This window comes from Aphidius gifuensis, linkage group LG3 (assembly GCF_014905175.1).
Source record: "Aphidius gifuensis isolate YNYX2018 linkage group LG3, ASM1490517v1, whole genome shotgun sequence".
Classification (NCBI taxonomy): Eukaryota; Metazoa; Arthropoda; class Insecta; order Hymenoptera; family Braconidae; genus Aphidius; species Aphidius gifuensis.
Genome location: NC_057790.1, coordinates 26270312 through 26287707, shown reverse-complemented (window position 1 = coordinate 26287707; position 17396 = coordinate 26270312). Strand labels below are relative to the sequence as shown.

The 17396-nt window shown below is 21.8% G+C and overlaps 1 protein-coding gene across 1 annotated transcript in view; it reads left to right on the top strand.

Annotated features, from left to right (window-relative positions):
- The window catches only part of LOC122853352, a 145281-nt gene extending 130984 nt beyond the window's left edge, over positions 1-14297 (top strand). The window contains exons 10-11 of the mRNA XM_044153781.1: positions 9222-9400; positions 13468-14297. Coding sequence (XP_044009716.1) covers positions 9222-9400; positions 13468-13716 — 428 coding nt within the window. The 3' untranslated portion in view covers positions 13717-14297. The remainder of the gene's footprint in view (positions 1-9221; positions 9401-13467) is intronic.
- Positions 14298-17396: the final 3099 nt, after the last annotated feature.

Genomic DNA, 17396 nt, shown 5'->3' with positions numbered 1-17396 from the left:
AGAGTTAATATTATATGTATATATTATTTATGTTACCACATGACAACTATCTATTATCCTTAAAACATTGTTCTTGATTATTATTATATTTCTTTGTTTATACATATTAAATTTGAATATTTTATATTTTTTTCATTCAAGATATGCATACAATTAATTTCAAGTTGTAAAAATATTTCTTTAAATTTTATTTTCATGCAAATTGTTTGATGAATTATTCAACTCAGCGATTAGTCAATCGATAAGCACAACTTTTATTTGATAAAATAATGTTAGACACATTTTATAAATAGTATATGAAATTTTTTGTGGATAAAACGTTTTGTAAGAATTTTTTTATGGATCATGTACAAAAGGTGTGTTCTCAAATCAGCTGTATAATCATTTTGTAGTATTCAAACCACAAAATATACATTACAGCGTCATTTATTTTATGATAATAGTTATTACACTTGTGCATAGTAAACGTACTATAATGTGATAAAAAAAAAAAGAGAATAAAAAAAAAAAAACTAGCAAAGTAGATGCTTATACATAATTTTACATTTTCTAAAATTTATTTATTTATTCATTTTTTTAAAATACTTATAAATGATTAGACAATTTTTCTTTTAAATTTGCCAATAAATGATTTTGAATAAATTTTCATTTTGAAAAATCATCACGTTATTATTTAAATTCAAATTAAGTGAATAAAAAATATCAAAATTAGATGACTTTACAACTAATTAAAAAGCTCACATGATTAAAAAAATATTTCTAATAATAATTTATCTTTCAATTGATTATTTACCTCAACAAGATTCAATTTTTTCTCACAATATTTTTTGCAAGTAGTACAACCACATATTTGGTCAGCCAAAATATTTTTTTTTTTCATATTTAAATTTATTATTGTCCAATCAAATTTCATTGATGATGTTAAGCATGATAATAAAATGAATTATTCATACTGATGGATATAAAAGAAAAAAAAAATTTTTTGTCATTCACAAATTGATCAATACATGTTGGAGCGGAGACTGGTATAAAGGCTCAACAAAAAGTACTGTATGCAGAAGTAAATTAACGTAATCCTCGTGAGAATTTATAGTTGTGAAATTGCATTGATATACACACAAAGATATAAAATTATAAATATATTTATCAGTATGATCTGATATATATGTATATACATGGACAATAACATCAAACTCACCCGGGCATATTTTCATCGTTCATATACATTGTTTTGTGCTCCAATGTTCAAATGCAATTCACCGTAAATCTGTATATTGTCACATATCAACACATTTATATTTATATATATTATTTCTGTGACCACATTGAATTGAAGCTCTTTAAAATAATAACAAAGTCGATATTCAAATACATAAAATATACACAGTTGACCTGTATATATTTTTAATAAAAAAATATTCAACTAAATAATATCTGATTTATCATTGTATTCTTATTTTTTAAAAATAAAAATGATCAATTTAATCTACTTTCCCTATTTGTATTATTTTATACAGTATAATAAATTTATAAAAATAAAAAAATATAAATATTTCAATAGAGTACATATTAAATATAAAGTAATTAAATTTTTTTTTTTTTTGTTATATTGATGAGTTACTTACAAAAGGATCTCAACATTAACAAAAGAATTCTTAATAATAAATAAAAAGGGTCATCTTTAATTTCATGTTAAACTATTAAAATTGATTTTTTTTTATTTAATTATTTAATTATTTATCATTGTCTTTGCATTGTATTAATTAGATTTGAAATTTTAAAGCTGCTTTGACAAAAAAAAAAAAAATGTATCTGATGTTTGGGGCAAATACTTTCGAGCATAGAACAAGTGTGAACTCGTTCTACACTTGATATATGCCAGGATGGATTTGCCTCAAACACCAGATACCACGTATCCACAAGTAGAGTATCGAAGACAAATTAAATAGTAAGAACTCAGATATGACACTGACCTTAATATCTCACAGAACGCCGGTTTGCCCAGTTCTAAACGAGATTCGAACACTCCTATGTTGAGCCTTCTAGACCGGGTGTTTGCTGACTTGACCACAAGCAGACATTGTGATACTCTACTAAACATAAATATCAATCCCATCGAACTGACATCTTCATAATAAATTTAATAAAATATTTAAATTACATCAAAAATAATTAAAAAAAATACCAACTAAATTTGAGCTGGAAAATTATTAACATATTTTATTCTGATTTTATATAAATTTTTTATAAATAAATCTAATTAATATATCTAAAATTTACTCATCTAAATTATTTACCTAATTCGAATTACATATTTATTTTGAATATAAAAAAAATTCATTATATCGAAACACAACTTATCTTTTTTATTTTAATAATTTTTTAATTGGTAATTATTATATTATAACATAAGAGCATAACCCCAAAAAATTTACACAATTTTATTTTTATAATTTAAATTTATAAAATAAATATATTTCTTTTATTTTTGTTAATTTTTTTTTTAATTATAAACATAATGTTTATGTGTTTATTATTGTTTAAAGTTGTAAAAATTATGTAGCTTCAACTTCATAATCACTAGGCTTCATTTTATTATATTGATAAATATATTTATAAAAAATGAGCAAATTTAAGGGACTATTTTTGTGGTGATAGGACTTTTCGCAATAATTCCCACTATGCTAATAATAAAACGGCCTATCTCCTTAATTATCAGAATTTTTTTTAATTTTAATTCCCAAGACAAAGGCCATTATATTATTTTTCAAAATGATATACTCAAATAATTAAATAACTCAATTATAAATTATAAATGTTTTGTAAATTTTCTTTGATAGGTTCAATTATACAGGTTGGAATAATTTTGAAAAAAATTGACTATAAATTTACTGTACTATTGAATAATTGTTTATAAAAAATAATTTAATAAATAAATAAATGAAAAATAATTTAAAAATGAAAAAATATTTAAATAAAAGTGCAAATCTTTTACCGATTGACTGTTTATAATTTATTTTTTTAAATAATTTTTTTGTTTTATATATTACATTGTTTTTTAAAGTTTGAATTTTATTATAAATATATTTTATGAATTTAAAGTGTCTTTAAAGCAATGACATATAATGAATAGTGAAGTGAAGTGATCTTAATTGCAAGCGGTCTTACACTTGAGTTGTATTACCGGAAGGCAGATAGAAGAAGAGACAAGTTTCAAATCTTGTGACAATACGATGAGAAACTCTTGTGGTTAACTGTCATATATACATGTTTAATATTATATATACAACTATTGCAATTACACGAATACTCACTCACTTCTTAAGATGCAAAATTGCTTTCAGCTGTCTACGAAAATTTTATCTCCTATTTTCTACTCTACTCTATTTTATGCATATATTTTTTATATTTACAATCAATAAAATACACAAGGAAATATTTAATTTAATTTTCATATAAATTTGTTTTTTAATTTTTATTATTTTTAAAAAATAATATTTATTTTTGAGTTTAATTAGACTCTTGATTCTGATGGAAATTTATATTTCTTTTATATTTTTTTAACATGTAATATTAGTTTTTTTCAAACAAAATTTAACAAAAAATATAAAATTATTTTGTCTGTTGTTGACGAGCTCTAATTTTATTTTTTTTCAACAAACATATCCACAAACTTTTCAATGTAAAACGTCAGCAAATATTATCAAAGTTGGAAATATTTTTTTTTTTTCAAATATAAACTCATTCGTTATAATTTTATTTCAAAAAGTATAAAGAATTTATTTCCCCAAGTTAAATAATAAAAAAACTAAATTATTAAATTTTAGATATTTTTATTGATTGATAGTTTTTTTTTTTTTTTAAATTAGATTACATCTTATGCCGACTGATCAGTTTGTAAAATCTTGAATTTAATGTGAATGAATAAATGAAATTTGATAATTATAAAGATAACAATTCCATCAGTTTCTGGCAGTTATTGTTCTTATCAGCCCTTTAAATACAATGTGTATAACAAAAAAAATAAAAAAAGATAAAATAACAAGTGGATTTAACTGGCCAAGGGTTTTCGCCATAGAAATTGTACAACAAAAATAAAAAGAAAAAAAGAATCAAAAATACACGAACCCCAAAATGTCTGTGTTGTTATACAATGAAAAGTATAAATGTATAATTAAAGAATTTATTTAAAGTGTAAAAGCCAGTCGCATTTATAGAACAATTACAGAGATAAGCCAGTATGCACAATTATTTTCAGTATCTTTTACTCTGTCTCTTCTCCATTTGCTATTTTAGTTTGAACCCTTGGATCTTTAAAAAGACAGATAAATGAATGACAAAGTCTAACTCGTTGATTTAGCTATTAAATAAGCATTTAAAATTTCAAAAAAATATATTTAGATTTGACACTGATGTAAATTTATCTAGTAAATCGTGATAGATTCACTCAAAAAATTTAATTTAACATTAATCAAAAACACATTGGTTTGCAAGTGGGCACTTGAAATATTTTTCAAATATTCGAATTTTCTATTTATCAATTTTTTATTAATATTTATTTTTTGGTATTGTATAACATTATTTATAAAATAATGGAAATAACATTAACAATAATAATATTCATTTGAATTTTTTTTTGAATGAATTTTTAATAATACTTCCAATTTTTTTATGTTTATTTTAATAGTTGTTGATGTAAATGAAAAAAAAAATAATTAATCGAGCTTTTTAAGCTTTTATATTGTAAATAATTAATTATATAAATTAAAATTATTATTATTATAACAAAGACAATAATTATTGTCAAAAATTATCTGAATATTACAAATTTTTCAAAAAGTTTTTTGACAGTTTTTAATTTTAAAATCATTATATTAAAATTAAAATATTCAAGTCATTTTTAGAATAAAAAAAAAGACAGATAAATGAATGACAAAGTCTAACTCGTTGATTTAGCTATTAAATAAACATTTAAAATTTCAAAAAAATATATTTAGATTTATCTAGTAATTTGTGATAGAGACACTCAAAAAATTAAATTTAACATCAATCAGTTTTTTTTTGTTTAAGAATTTTAAATTTATTTGTTAAATTTTATTTATAATTTTGAAAATAATTGCCTATCACAGTTTCCAATAACTTTAATTAAAAAAATTAAATTTTCTTTTTAATTATAAAATTCAAAAGCAATAATAATTATTGTCTTATAATTTTTTTTATCATCATCATAGATAATAATTTTAAATGCACATTAAAATAATAAAATTCCAAAATTAAATAATTATTTAAATACTAAAATTGAGTGACAAATTTAAAGCCTAAAATTTATTTTATATTATTTTGAAAATATACTTGAAATACTTTGACTTGAAAAAAAAATATTTTAAATAATTAAAAACTGTCCCTTTAATTCATTTTCAATCTTCAAAATTATCTTAATGTTATCAATATTTAAAACGCTATAAAATGATGGCAGGTAATTAAATTTATACCCTCAAATTATCAATGGAAATAATAATATAATTATTAAGTTTTTATGGTTTGAAATATAAAATGATGATGAAAATTATTATGATGATATTCACGAGTGTAATTTAATGTACGATACGCCTCGAATGCCACACATTGTAGTAACTCATGAGCAGACTTGGGGTTCAAATGAGATATCGATAGATATTACACGCAGTCTCAATTGTTCATCTTCTCATACACTATTATTTTTATTCTTCTTTCTCGTATTTTTATGGGTTATCGTGGTTTATGTATAGAGACTGTCCAACGTGACTACTTTTTATCTTAAATATATAACTCGAAAAATTCACAGTTTATTTCAGAACGCATAGTGCACATATATTTTCATGTCCTTCTCAAGATCAAAATAGAAAAAAATATATATATAAAAAAAAATAATACGAGATTTTAGCACGTTGCAGAAAAAGCTAAACCACACGAGTGTCTAAGATCAAAGACTCCTCGAGAAAATCTTCTTCCAAGCTCATAAGTTAAAATAAAAAAAATATATTTAAAAAAAAAAAAAAAAATTAGAACAACGTCAAAGACAAAAAGTGACAGGGTGAAAATAGAAAGAAAATATTCAAGTTGACATACAACCAGCTCTTCCAAGAACAATCATAAATACAAAAATGAAAAAAATAAAAAAAATAGGTTAATAGATTTGTGAGTAAAAAAAGACTAAATAAAACAAAAAAATAATAAGAAAAAATAATAGTTATAAAAATAAGACAGAGTATTATTGTTTTACCTTTTTTTTCTTTTTTTTTTTTTGTTTCAAGATATTATGATTGTTGAAACATTCAGCTTATTATTATTACTTTGATGAGCTTTCTTTGTTATCAAATGGAGAATTGGGGTTCTCGTATTTTATTTAGGTAAATTTTTTCAAAACAATACTGTTTTTTGATGAACCAGGTTAACAATGAGCTGATGCAGAATTTTTTTTTATGTATGTATAAAAGTGTATGTATGTATTTGAATGATGAATGAATTTTCTCTAGCGTGGTTTTCAAACAATGGTATTATCTTTGGCATCAAAAACACATTGGTCTGCAAGTGGGCACTTGAAATATTTTTTAAATATTCAAATTTTCTATTTACCAATTTTTCATTAATATTTATTTTTTAGTATTGGATTATATTATTTATAAAATAATCGAAATAACATGAACAATAATAATATTCATTTGAATTTTTTTTTGAATGAATTTTTAATAATAATTTGTATTTTTTTGTGTTTATTTTAATAGTTGTTGATGTGAATGAAAAAATAAATAATTAATCGAGCTTTTTGAGCTTTTTTATTATAAGTAATTAATTATATAAATTGAAATTATTATTATTATTATAACAAAGACAATAGTTATTGTCAAAAATTGATTATATTGAACGAATTTTTCAACAAGTTTTTATTTTTAAAATCATTATATTAAAATTAAAATATTCAAGTCATATTAAAATTAATTTTAAGAAATTATCAGAATTAAATTATTAATAAATTTTTTATCATGAAATATAAATTTATATTTCTTGAAAATAAAAATAAATGATAATTTTTATTTTATATTTTGAGTGGCATTTTTTGTGGAATGTTATAAAATATTATACGATTTAATCAAGGTCAATGATAAAACAAGCAAAAAAAATAGAAAAACATCAAATAAAAGTAGTTTATTATATAGCTTTTTTTATTTTTTCTTTGTCGTGGCTTGTTAAAAAATTTTACGATAAAATTCTACTAAAGTTTTCAAAGTTTTTGATTGCGGTTGGTGGTTATAGAGCACGTATTTATTTACGATTGACATGAGGCGTAATTTTATCGAAATTCTGTCGATTTAAATTGACTAAATAAAAATAAAAAAAACTTGAGATTTAAAGTTTTTTTTATGTATTTATAAAAGAAAAAAAAAAATTTACTTATTTTGAATATTTTTTATATAATATTTAAATTTTAAGGAAGAAAAAATTAAATCAATAGTTGAAAAAATATTGAGAATTGAATGACAATAAATATGAGAATAAAATAGACATATGAAAAAAAAAAAATTATGTAAATAAAGTGTTTTAAAAAACTATCAAAAATCAATGAGACAAATTTTCGAAATGGGTGTGTCAAGTACCTTGAGTTCACTTTTTTGTTAAAAGTCAAATATTTTTTTTTTCCATGCCACAACAAAGTTGGACTAGATCCAAGTTTCCATTCAAACTTTGACTCAAAGTTTGTATTAAATTCTATGAAGAAAAATAAAAATTACCATGTTTTTTAATTTTTTTTTCTACAAGTTTTAAAAAACAATGCCATTAGTAAAATATCACTTGACTTTTGACAAATAAAATAAACAACAATTCAAGTAGCTGTCGAGTAAAAACATATAAAAATATGAATGATAAAATAATTTTGATGAAGACATAACCCAAGAACAATGTAGCATCTTTAACTGTGTGTCCATGAAACAAACAGTCAAGTAATTACAACAAGGAATATTCATAAGTTGTAAAATTTACTTCAATATTCAAACTTTCATCCCCTTCACACCTTCATGTTGAATTTGAAAATTCACGTAACCATAGAATACTTGTTCTACTTGTGTTCTTATATACATAACCGACTATTTTGCAGATGGGCAAAGTCGAGGTCAAAAAAAAGCTGCTCTTATGTATACGGACTGGTTAATCTATGCAGATCAGAGTATATTTGCAAGTTGAATTTTTAAAGGGGCTTTCACTTGATAAAAAAAAAGAAAGTTAAAATTTTGTAGAATTAGTTAAAACAAACATTTTGTAACCCTGACTTCAATTAATTTAAGTGTATATTCAGTCTTCACCAGCGATGATTTTATAATATTTTATTTATCTTTCTCTCTGTATGAAACTAAACAAATAGAAAAAAAATTTTTTAATGTTATTCTTAAATAAAATATGATGTGTATAATATTTTAATTATGCAAAAGTTTTACTTAATTAATTTTGTAGAAAAAAAAAAATGAGAAAAACGTTAACTTGATGATTTTTTAATTGAGCTTTTTCTTAAATTTAAATTTAGTATAATAAATTCGTTGAATGTTTAAAGTTACTTTTGTGGATTCAGTGTGGTTTATTAAATTTATTTTTAATTCAATCAAGTGTAATTAAATGATTGATAATTTTTTTAATAAATCATTGACAATTTTAACTTTTGATAAATATTAAAATTATTATTTTTCATTTGAAATTAACAATTACTTTTGATTTGGAAATAAATAATAATTGTTGATTTAAAAAAATAATAAAATTATTATTTATTTGTTGATCCAGTGTGTTTGGAGCATTGCTAAATATTTTTAATAAATTATTATTATTTTAAATGATCTATTATTTAGTTGATAAATAAAAATTTATTAATCAAAAATTAGTAATTTTATTGATGATAATATTTGCAACAAAAAAAAAAAAAAGAAAAAATAAATAAATCAGTCATTATTGTATTTATTTATTTAAAATACGAGTCACTTGTTTTACATGCAAATATCAACTGTTTTTGTAAAAAAATTAATAACAGGAAAAAATTAATTTTATTTACTATTTTATTTATCTTTTACAACTAAATATTTAATGTTGATTAATAAAATTATATTTTAAAATTATCGACTGATTTTGTTGATGACAATATTTGAATATATTATTAGAATATTTTTTTATAACTGTTTTTGTTTTTTTTTTTGTTACAGGAAGACCCATGCTTCATCCAGTAACACAATCAGTAACAGCAAGAGACGGTGAACCATTGAAAATGGCTGTTGAATTTTGTGCTGAACCAGCCTATACAAAACTTTTATGGTTGTCATCAGAGAGTGTCTATTTGCCTGGAAGCGAAGCGAGAAATGGTGTGAGAGCATTAAAAGTTGAGGTAAATTTTCTTTGATATCTATTTTAATTTCCTGTCTTGTAATTATTTTATAATTTCTATATACTTTTTACTCAATGTAATTCACAATTTAACTTTTAAAAATGTTTTATAATAATCGTTTGACTTAAAAATAGTAATTCTCTTTACAATTCAACTTTGATATATTTTTTTTTTAATAAAATTTTTTTCTTCTCCAATTGACAATGTCACTTTAACACACATCAAAGTTTTAAAACAAAAAACAAAATCTCAAACATACATTCTAATGAAAAAAAAAAAAAAAAAAATACAAATAAAAAAGTTTAAATTAAATTTAAACTTCATCTATCAAAGAAAGAGATAAATCTTTCTTTGTTTTATTTTTTTTTTTCGTTAGAAATCGATTGTTTTCCAGCACAATCATGACAAATAAATTCCAAATTACTTTTGTTGCAATTTTCATGAAGCCAAGTTTCACAATGTTGACATTGAAACCACCATTCGCCAGGATTGCTTACAACATAATCCTGATGACAAACAAAACACTTGGAATCATCAAAATTATTTTTTTTCATCTTCTTACAAACCTTATCTCCATCATTCTCAATTTTATTTTCAATTATATCCGGTATAATAATTTCAATTGATGTTGACAAATCTTCCGAATCACATTCCAATTCTATAACTTCTAATTTATCAGTAAAACTTATTTCCTTTCGTTTTTTCTTTGGATTAAGTTCTTTAGAAAAGTTTGAAGTTGACTTATCAAGCTCAATAATCATTGATTCAATCATTTTATTATCAACAAAAGGACTGATACCAGCAACTTGAAAACCCAATATAATATTTGAATACGTAATTGATTTTCCAAATGCTTGTTTAACAATACTCGGTATATTTTCAACACTCATAACATCACCATTTTTATTATCATCAATCCAACAACTAGCAGCATGATTAATATTAATCTCAAATACATCATAAACACTTGATACAAATGGCTGCACCAATTTATCCAAATTCGGTGGTGTAAATAGCAAATGAATGTCATTATTTTTACAATAATCAATACAATCAATTGAAAAATGTGACTCATCACTGTCAAGTATCAATAGACATTTATTAAAACGACTTGGTTTAGCTTGTTTTTTGTAAAATTTTAAATAATCAACAAATTCCGAGCTTTTCATTTGACCAGTTTTATTTGATGTACCACTTGATCCAATTGGTGCATCATTCAGCATAAAATTTTCGAAATTATTACTTGGAAAAATGAAGAAAGGTGGTGTAAATCCACCCTGAGCATTTATAGCTATTGTCACTGTCACCAAGCTACAATTACCACTGAGAATTTCAAGTGATATATCATCTTTTTTATCTACAATACGAGTTGGTGCATCAACAGTTGTGATATTCATATCATTTACATTCCAAATGTCCTGTGGTGAAAGAGAATATTTAACAAATAATTTCTTTAAACTATCATAAAATATATATAAATTCTTTGAGTTATTGCTTTTTATATTAGACACTGTGTTGGTAAATTCTTTGAGTGGAAATAATGGTAAATGTCTTGATAGAAATGACTTGTACCAATCTTCATTTGCTTGTTTTTTATCGTGCCAAGATTCTGGACAAATTTTACCATATTTGTTGGCCAATTGATAAATCAATTTTCTCATTTTAATAGCAGAAAATCCATGATATATATTTAATGTATTAACAATGTAATTTTTTATAAATAATTCATCTTCCTGGCACATTGGTTGTGACTGGGTTGTATATGTTTCTGGCTTTTTTGATCTTATCATGTCTGATGAATTTCTTTGGATAGACAATTTATTTGATGATGATTTTGACCAAGATGTACAACGCATTATTTATCTAAAAATTAATTAATTAATTAATATCAATTTAATCATACATAACCTCACTAAAATACTCTCAAAATTATTACGAATTAATTCTCAATTAAAATAATTATTTTATAGAAAAAAAAAAATCGAAACACTGGTTTTTATTTGATTGTCATTTTATTGTTTTTAATTATTGATAGTTAATTTACCTGATAATGTTGTTGAAATTAGCTCAAACATATGTTGATGTTGATGGTAAAAAACGATGTTTTGTTTTTTTTTTTTAGAGAAAACAAGTGACGCCACAGGATGTCACAAAATAAAAAATCCAAACGAAAATTTGACATTATATTAATTATGATAAATTGTTCTTAATTTAAATTAAAGGAAAATCTATTTGATTAAAAAAAAAAAACTAATGAAATAGTCAAAGACTATTTGCTATAAAAAAATAATTTACTTTATTATTTTTATTTTCAAGGACACTTTTAGTTTCAGGAAATCCCGTTGTGCTGATTTGAAAAAAAAATAATTAAATTATTTCTTTATAAATAGATAATAAATAATTAATTGAATTTTATAATGTAATTTTTCAATTTAAAATTAATTTTAATAGAAAAAGTAAAGAGGATATTTCTAATGTTGATAAAATTGAAATTCGAAATTTTTTTTTTCTTAGAAATTTTAAAAGAAAAAAAATATTAATGTTGATGGATTTGTTCATCAGAGTATAAATTATATATTATCAAAGAAAATGTAAAGTCAAAAGTGACAAAGACTATTGTTTTAAGTACAAAAAAAAAAAAAAAAAAAAATATTTATAATTTTTTTTTTTCCTCAAAGCAGCGTGTAAATTCAAAGAAAAAATATTTTTTTTTTCTCAAAGTGCAGATACCTGGTTAATGCAGATATTATTATTATTTTTAAAAAATTAATTTGATATCTTTTTATTACAATGAAAATCTACAAAGGTTAAAAAAAAAAAAAAATAAAATAAATGTTTGTCGGGATATGCAAAGTTGTAGATTCAATGCCGTTAGTAAAAATTTCGTACGTGACGAAACGAAAATCTCGTACAATACGATGCGGTTTCTAGGGGTCGACTGGTGGTATTTATCGTCGCATCGTGTTGGCCATCTGATCGTATATATAAAATAGATAATATACATATATATATTTAGGGGATGATAGCAAGGGTTTGTGAGACGTGACTATTCAAGTTCTAAAAATTATTCCCCATCAACAATTTATATTTATTATTTATTTTTTTCTTGCTTTGAGTGTCACTTGATTTTATTCTCCAAACTTCAATAAAGGGTTGTATTTTTTTTTTTTTTTTTATTATTCTGTAGATGCATGTAGTTATTAATAATTTATATATGCATATTTTTAGATTTTAATATTTATTTATTTATTTATTTGCGAGTTTTCATATCTGCAATGCTGAAAAATTTCAAAAAAAAATTAATTGATAATAAATAATTATTAATTTGGTAATTTAACAAATTAAATTATTAAAAATTATTAAACAAATTAGTAAAACTGAATTTTTGATAAGTAGTTTAATTAATTAATGAGTCTTATTCCATATACGTATTACTAGCCAGTTTGGCGATCTCAAAAGATGAGGTTTCAATGTATCTCACGTTAATTCGTGACCCGTGATGGCATTTTTTGAAAAATTCAATGAAAAAAATTTAAAAGACTATAGAATTTTGTGAAAATTAGACTCAAGACCTCTTAAGAGGACTAATATCTACCCCCGTGAATTTTTTTAGATTTTTTCCACTTGTCGTTTTGATAAAACTGCGATATATTTAATGAGATTTTAAAAAATGCCATCACGGGTCAATATTAACGTGAGATACGCACGAAAACCTCAGCATTTGAGATCGCTAAACTCTTTTTTTTTCAAAACGGCTCATTAAAAAATTCTAAAAAAATTCACGGAGGTAGATATTAGCCCTCTCAAGAGGTTTTGAGTCAAAGTTTTTTACTTTCTTTTATTTAGACTAAAAAATTAAATTTTACAAAGTCATTAAGTCACTTGTCAAGCTTTCAATTTGAAGTGAAATTTTACATAGTCTTTAAGTGACTTGTCCCACTTTCAAAGTGAAAACTTTTCATTGAAAAAAAAAGTATATATAAAGAAAAATTATAAACAATTAATTATTTTTAATATTATAATTTTATAACTATTGTTTAATAAATATTTCCATGATTCCTTTTCAGAGTGGTGGAGCTGAGACGTGTTTTCGAGCAACACTTCGTATTGATGCTGTTAAATCATCACACTCTGGGGAATGGTTGTTGATTGTGCGTTCACCAGCTGGTATTGCTGATGCATCAATAATGGTTAATATAACACGTGCATCTAGTTTCAATCGTGCAAATACAATAACCACAAACACTATTTTATATCTACTAATTTTCTCTTCAATTTTCATCAAATTTTTTATCAAATCAATGTCGTTAATTTAATTTTTTTTTTTCATTCATAATAAAGCGTTTTGTATATGTAAATTTCAAATCAAATTAAACATTGTTTTTGGCCAATATTCACAGAAAAAATAAACCGAAAATTTATCTAAAAAACAAAAAAATTCTAGTCAAAGAAAATCTAATTTTTTCTGCATAAAAAAAATTCATATATAACATTTAAAAATAGATAAATAAATAAATCTTTAAATTAAAAAAAAAAAAAATAAATAAATCCATTTTACCGGCCTTAAATAATAAATAAAAAAAAACATAATAAAATATAAATAAACATTTAAAAACCTAAAAAACTATCGATGAAAATAAAATTAAAAAAAAATTAATATTGCTTGAATTTATATTACAATAACAATGCCATTTGTTGTAAATAATTGTATAGATAAATTAATAATTGATATAATAAATAATTCAAATGTGAAAAAAATAATTTAAAAAATTAACACAGTATATAAATTGTGAATTATTAAACAATATACATGGTTAAAATTAAATGTTAAATATTTTACAGTGAATTGACCAAACATTTAAATGCCAAAAAAAAATAATTATATAAAAATAAAAAATTCTTGATGCACTTTTTCCTCTCGATATAAATGAATTAAAATAATCTCATGCTGATTTATATATACAAAAATAATTGGAGCAAATTTTAAATATATAAAAAAAAAATTTTAATCAAGTACAATAAATATGGAAAATTGTTTTTATCGAATTTTAGTGAATTTAAAATTTAAAATTAATATTGTTGATATAAATTGGACGTCTCATGAATTTTCACATGTGTGTATATAGTTGATGTATATGTATGAGCATATATATTATTATTATAATTATACAAAATAAATATGAAAAAAAAAAAAAAAATATAGATGTACATTACCGAGTGATAATTAGTCGGTAAACACTGTTAGAGATATATACTAATGATTTGTTGATATATTTTTATAAACATTTATTTAGCAATAAGTTCTCTTTGCCTATTTTTTTTTCTATCTATTCATTTTCTCTAAATTAATTGGTTCATTTAACTCTATTATAAAATAAGTAATAAATCAATTTTTTTTTTTCTTTTTTATAAATTTTTTTACTCCGAAGAATTCATTAGATGTTTACGTAATTTTTTTTTTTTAATTTCGTATTTTCAAAGTATCCTTTAAATGTGTATATAAATTATAAAATTATTATTATTATTATTATTATTATATAAATAAATTATAATTAAGCGTATTAATTTGTATTTTGAATATAATCGTGATGAATATTATTATTGATTTGTTACGCAACGCGTTGATAATAATGATAATTAATGAAAAAAAAAAAATATTAAAATGTCAAATATACTTCCGTTGTATAAGAATTAAATAAAGTTGATGGAAAATTTTTAAATGATAGTTTAAAAAATAAAAAACAACTTGATTCTTTAAAAAAAAATTTTAAAATAATTTAAAGTCAATTTGTGAGATGATAAATGAAACGAAATGATGAATGTTATGTCTATAATTATTAGAGTTAATTAACAATTGATTAAGTTGAAAAAAAAATAGTTAAATTAGATGTAGTAGAAATATTGTAGTTTAAAACTACAATGTTGATAACGAATTAATTAATCACACGATGTTTAACGTCAGCCAAAATAATGTACGACATTAATTAACAATATATATTATTAATAATAAATTGAGCTGGGATATAATTGTAAAATGAAGATTTAAGCACAAAAAAAAAATATGTTTTAAATATTATAAATAAATTGAAATAAAAAGTATGAATAAATAAATAAAATATTTGTAAAAGACAATGTGTATTGTAAAAGTCGGAAATCGAGCTTATTGTTAAAATGGAAAAGAATATAAAAAATAAAAAAAGAAAAAAAAAGTATCATGACGGTAAATTTGATATAACATGAAAAGAAATTGGTTAAAAAAAAAAACAATAAATAAAAGCTAAAAAAATAAACAATAAGATTTAAAATGAAGGATATTGCTGAAATGGGAGAATAAAAAAAAAAAGGGGTTGTTTCTTTTCAATTCATTGAAAGCTCGATACACGAGTCAATTTCAGTAATGAAACGTATTTCGTTATGAAAAGAAAAAAGGGTTTCATTTCCTTGAGAGACTTCTTCACCACAAGTAAACATTGTTGACAACTATTTTGTGGATATGACTCGTGCCGGTGTTATTTTTATCACTTGGATATTTCTATGATTAACAAGAAATAATAATGGAAAAAAAAATTGAAGGAAAATTGAATACGTATATTGAATCAAAATAAATTTAAAAAAATTATAATTAAATTTGATAGATATACAAGGAAAAGTAAATTTAAAAGTAAATAAAAAAAGTGGAGGTGATTATCAGCATGAGTGATGTAAATAATTCAATTCATTTAAATAAACGTGTACAGAAAAATAAATAAATAAATAAAATTAAAAATGGAAATAACGAAAAATTAATTTATTTTAAATTTATATGATTTTTTGTTTTTATTTTAGCTTTGTTTAAAATTTATTTATTTAAAATTGATATTTATTTTTTACTAATATAATAATGAAAAAATTATTTAAATATTTGAAAAAGAAATTACAAAAAAATTATGGAATTGATTATCTATGTCTATTTTCTTGAAAAATATATTTTCAATTATCAATTTTAAAATTGATTATATAAATAAATAAATAGATAAAATTAAATATTCAAGAAAAAATGAAAATATTTTTAATTTATTATTTAATTTATTATCATTTGTTTAAATAAAATAATATAATTTTTTTTTCAAATACTAAAGCCATGAAAATCGATACTCAATATATTAAATTTAAAAAAAAATATAACAACATTAATTTATTTACGATGAACATAAATAAATTTACAAAAAAAAAAGTTATAAAATTTATTGAATACACATTAATTAATTTATTTTATTTTTCATTTACACAAACATAAATTATTCTTCTGAAAAATGCAAATATTAATTTTACAAAGAAAAAAATTTTTTAATTTCAATTATCGATAGAAAAAAAAAATAAAATTAAATAAAAAACAGGTAGGTACACTTAGTAATGTAATAAATAACAATAGCAATTTGTAAAATAATTTAAAATCCAAAAAGTATAAACTTCACAATGGTGATGTATTTAATTCCTCGATACAAATCAAGTTTAATCGTTGGCAATTAACAAGGAAGCTCAGAAAACAAAGTCCAATCTTTTTCTTTTTTTAAATATATATATAGAAAGGGTAAAGAAAAATCGAATAACGTGCACTAGTAAATTACTCTCGAGTATTTTTTTCTATTTTTTTTTTTCATTATCTATTTTTTGTTTTTTATTTTCCTAAGGCTAAAAATTACGGAGTTGTAAGGCACAACGATGGAGCTTAAACCACCATCAGACCACCTACAAAACCTCCCACTGAGGCTATAATTCTCTTCCTATCTACACGAAAACTCTTCATCTTGGAGGCTTAGTCTACAAACTGTGCCACGGGGAACAGCTCTTCATTTAATTATTTCATAATTAAACGCACCTGTAGCTATAGTATTATTAACAAATATAATAATGAAAAACTAAGTTCGTTTTAACAAAAAAAAAATTATATATATTAAATTCTTTCAAAGCAAAATACTAGTAAAATAATTATTATTTAAATTTTTTTAATAATAAT